Source organism: Lissotriton helveticus, chromosome 4_1, assembly GCF_964261635.1.
Source record: "Lissotriton helveticus chromosome 4_1, aLisHel1.1, whole genome shotgun sequence".
NCBI lineage: Eukaryota > Metazoa > Chordata > Amphibia > Caudata > Salamandridae > Lissotriton > Lissotriton helveticus.
In genome coordinates this window covers 1,224,539,743-1,224,544,674 of record NC_136063.1, presented here as the reverse complement: position 1 = coordinate 1,224,544,674, position 4,932 = coordinate 1,224,539,743, and the positions used below count along the sequence as shown (strand labels likewise).

The 4,932-nt window shown below is 38.8% G+C and overlaps 1 protein-coding gene across 1 annotated transcript; it reads right to left on the bottom strand.

The window, feature by feature from the left end:
• Positions 1-335: 335 nt before the first annotated feature.
• On the bottom strand, positions 336-4,646 carry LOC144828137 (fibrous sheath-interacting protein 2-like). Its single transcript, XM_078686254.1, has one exon. It carries the CDS (start codon positions 4,644-4,646, stop codon positions 336-338), a length of 4,311 nt encoding a protein of 1,436 aa, XP_078542380.1.
• Between the last annotated feature and the right edge of the window lie 286 nt (positions 4,647-4,932).

Sequence of the window (4,932 nt, the reverse complement as noted above, 5' to 3'; positions counted from 1 at the left end):
ATACAATTAAAACATACGCGTATACAACGAAACGGAACGCAGCACAGTATTAACATGGCAATAATGCTCACACTTTCACCACCACAACAAAATGTCAAAAAAGTATCCACAAACTTTCGGGTCACGCACCTGCTTTCAGTGGTAAAAGATAGATAGAACGAACCCAGCCTTCACTTACCACCAAGAACATGAAATAGCGCCTGTCAAAATGTATGTGATGCGACCCCGCTCGCCTCTCACTTACCTCCCTCTGGCTGGTACATTTTACATCCTTGACCAGGCGACCCACAAACACTCGCGCTAATAAACCACTCACTTTACCTGAAACACGTATCTTATAGTCCTAAAGTAATCGAAATAAATAATGAAGTGTTTACCTTCTTTGGTCTAAAATCCAATCTACCAAACTTATCCAGCGATGCACGACTTTGATTCTGTCTGTCCAAGTGAAATTCGGGGGACAGTGGCTGAGTTTCCCAGTCTTTGTCTGTACGGCTTCTTCCGGCAATATTAAGGTTACGCAAACGTGACAGCGTTTGGCCAGTCAGAAGCAAACTTTCGGTTTCCAACACTTCCAGCGGTTTAGTTTTTATTGAAAAAACAGTCAAGTGCATTGTGATGATTGCCGAGTCGACCTCCACTGGTGTTTGTTTATAATACGGAATTATGGTCGGGATACTAAAGTCCTCGTCTTTGGTTGTGTCCGTGATTTTATCTGTGATTGAATGAACAATGCATTCTGCGTAGGAATTTAAATTCGACTGTGCAGCCACCTCACAAAGGACCTTTTGTACAATTTTCGTCACTTCTATCTCTGTGTATAAATCACACGCTTCGCCCGCGGCCAAAAACGGCTGAAGTTGATATTTAGAGATTTCCTTCATTACCAGAGTGGCAATTCTCTCAGAAATGAGTGTGCATCCAGTAGTGAGGGCCTTAAAGAGTTTCAATGGCGACCCTGTCTCGTGCAGCGCGTTTATGTAAACTGAGTCGACCACCACTGCGATAAAATCCTCATCGTCCGAATGTAAACATTGTTCTCCGTTGTTTCGCTTTATGACATTAATTTCGCTTTTCATCAGTTCTTTTAGCACCGAATTGATCAACCTCGAAGCTATTTTGCTGAGTTCTTCTTCTATCGTGTTATTTTTAGGCATTGTGTTGTGCACGCAAGCGGAAGACACAAACATTTTTGTTAAAAACTGGCTCACTATCTCTTCCAAAAAAGGAGCGTGCAGGCCATGACTGTTGTTGTCCAGCAGCGGCGTGTGAGATGGGGTGCCTCTGATGTCATTCAGAACTTTCTGTACGATATAACTCGATTCTATGCCAACATATGCATCTGATAGCCTGCCTCGGGGGCAGATTGGCTGAAAATGATAATTGCACATTTCTGCGATCATTAAGTTAGCCACTATGTGAGCCAGCACATCCCCCTCCCTGGCTAAATTTTGATAAATAGACATGTGCGACTCTGACAGCTGATATACCTCACTGTACACAGCATTTATAACTTGTTCAATAATGTCACAATCCTTTGGGTGTATAAAGCGTGTTTCACTTCCATCTTCGCTAATCTTCATTTTCTTTTCAGATATTGTAATGAATAAGGCTTTCAGTAATTTATCAGTTATAGCTTTCACTTGAGATACAGAGGACATCTCTTTTGAGCCTAAGTTTAAATTGGGACAGTTGAAAAATAATTTAGAAAGAAACCTGGCCACGATTTCTTCAAGGACAGCAGAAGACAGTGTAGTCATGCATGGAGGTGCACAGCTGCTTTCATCACCAGGGTGGGTGATGTCATCAAAAATAGTTTCAACAACACTTGAAGCCTTCACACTGGTTGTTGAAGGGAATCTTGGAGAAATCGCCATTGCGTTCTTGGATTGATTGCTTGCCTCCATTACACTATTCACCACCTCTGGGACAATGTTATTGGCGTTTAGAGATGTATAGGCGTAGACTGCAACATCCTCAGAAATGGGACATTGCAACTGATAGTCAGAAATTGCAGACAAAATGAAGCGAACAATTTTTTCAGCACACAAACTGCTACTATGGGTTAAGCAAGTAAATAGTGCAGAATCGGTTTCGTATTCTTGATGAATGTTATTAGAAACTAATTTAGTAATTGCATCTACAGCATGTTTGTGTATCTCTGGGAACTTGTACTTCTCTTGAGAAACGCTGGTGACTTTAACATGTGCATTTTCGATTTCCATCAATACACAATTCACAAAAGCTGTCGCCATGTTGTTGAGCTGAGCTTCGGATTTGGTTGCACCCTTTTCCTTCAAAATCCGGTTTGATACGGTGAAAAATAATTTAGATGAAACACCTGAAATGATTTCTTCCAAAAATAAAGAAGAGTACACAAATGTACGGTATGGTGCCCGGGCTGTCTCCTCAGACTGCTCTAATTCTGATGAAATTGGTTCAGTGACACTTGACTCTGATGTCAATGAATATGAGCAAGTTGATGACTCCTCTGAATGAAATGACATAAAATTTGGATTTGAAATTTGCCTAAACAGTAAACGTGGCGTTTTTTTCAGAATCGGTTGTCGTTCGGGTGACATACTGTCCGGAAGTTTCAAAGTAGTACTGTGTGTTTGTATAACACTACTATTAATTGTATCATCTACATTTGGGTGCATCAATTGTGAAGGTACACGCTGAATAAATGTTGCGTCCTTTGTGTACCAAATTTCATTTCCTGAAATTCTGATCATCACATCTTGAACAAATCTTGAATTCATCTCACTTTGTTCAGAACCAGGCAAAGATATCTGATTTTCTCTGATTTGTTTACCACTGTCGGAAGAAGCATGCATTTTAGCAAAAAGACTCAACACAATGTCTTCTAAAACTTTGGAAGACAACACAGTGGTTGTTGGTGATAAAGGTTGGTCAAGGTGTGTGGACTTAAAAAGAGACTGAAGTTTATGAATAACTTTAATGGGTTCGAGTGTTGTGTACATAGGTGGAGAGAGCTCCACAGCAGCAGGAGATTCTATCTGATAGTTGTTTATTTCCACTAACATTAAACTAACCATTGTTTTAGTGATCATATTACTGGTGCATTTGATATCTCTTTGAACAAATCGATAGCACCCATATAATTTAAAGAAATTTAGATAGACTGAGTCAACAACTTTGTCTACATCATTTTCATGTCTTTGTAAATCCTCACAAGTCTCCTCGATGTTTGTAACCTTAACCTGACTTTTATTTATTTCCTTTACAAGGTTAGGTACCAATCGCATTGCTGCTTTACTAAGCTCACATTTTGGTATCTTCTGATCATTAGTAACCATGATGTTAGAAGTAAAGACTATTTTGAAAAGCAGTCCAGAAACAACATCTTCCAAAAATGAAGCAGAGTAGACAGCACTGAAGGGAAATTCTTTACTTCGTCCACAAGATGCCCGAGGAGGATGCTTAGCGAGGTCTTCAAGAATTTCCTCGACAATCTCCTCAGCCGACTCGTCTGCGGGTATACCTGGCTGAAGATGGTGCGTCATTTCTATAATTATTGTATTGGCTACTTTGTCAAGGAAAGTGTTAGAGCTGCAGACCACGGCTGCTTGAAGAGCTTCTGATGTTCTGTAGCACTGCATTATACTAAGGTAAACAGACTCAACAACTTGAGGAACATCTATATTTCCTTGAAAAGGCTGATTCACATTCGAGTTGTTTGTATTCCAAGCAGCTCCATTTGAAATTTTACATTTCATTTTGTGACTTATTGGGTTAGAATTCTTTGCATATTCATCATCTGATATGTTTCTGTGGTATTTTGAATGTGATTCAGATTTGTTGTCCGAAGCTGAAACGTTAGCCATCAGCATATTGATGGTATCTTCGAGACATATCTTGGTTGCGGGCAGAATTGTATGAATTAATGAGGGTTGATATTGGTTATCGATATTAGTTATATCTTTTACAGCTTTCTGAAAATTTTCAGCTTGTGCAGTTCTGCAACAGGACGCTGATGACATCTCAGAAGCACGACCTGCCAAGGTAAAGTTGGACATATTTGTTAGTATCAAGATATTATTCATTTTAATGTTGTTATCACTGTTGTTTGTTATGTTTTTGCAGCTTGGTAGCTGAGATCCAGAGTGTTGCAAACCACTGAAGTGATCTGAATACATACCTTTATCAGTTCCAATGTTCTTTATGGTACATTGAAGCTCTTCCCCTTCCTCCTTTAATTTAGGTTGAATAGTATGTGATGGTTTAGTAAAAAAAGGCAACTTGGAGTTCTGATCTGTAAGTATTTTTGTTAAAATATTTTCAACAATTTCCTCAGATATTAGCGTCAACTCAGACTTGACATCATCAAAAATATTATTTTCTTCAATCATATGTGTTTGTTTAGTATTCTTTGCATTGTGGTCACCTTTAATGGTGTCCCAAAATCCATGGTAATACATTTGTTTAGAAATGGAAAAAGTTGGAAAAGGTTTGGATTCATATTCTGAGGGTTCCCTGGCTTCCTTTGGACGCACTACTGAATTAGACAATGTTTTTGAGACATTACAAGGAAGTTCAGTTGAACATATCTGAAATTTGTCAAATGGTCTCAGCATTTCCAAGGCCTGACCTTCTGCTTCTAAAGTTGGCAGAGGGAAAAACATTGACACATCATCCTTTCTTGTGAGGCTGGGTGCAGATTGTGATTTTATTTGCTTTCTTATTGGTATTTTTTCTTTATGGACTTTGTGGTATTTAAATGTTGATAATGTTTGTAGTAAATTTGTTTTCTCGTGTTTTCTCCTACCAAATGGAAAATTCCTCTGATAAGGATATACAAACAATGATCGATATTTTGAAGATAGTGGAGTTTTGATCGTAGGTGGTTGCATTTTCTGGCTGTAGAATACTGTATTGTACTTATGATGACATACAAGGCAATTTTCATTT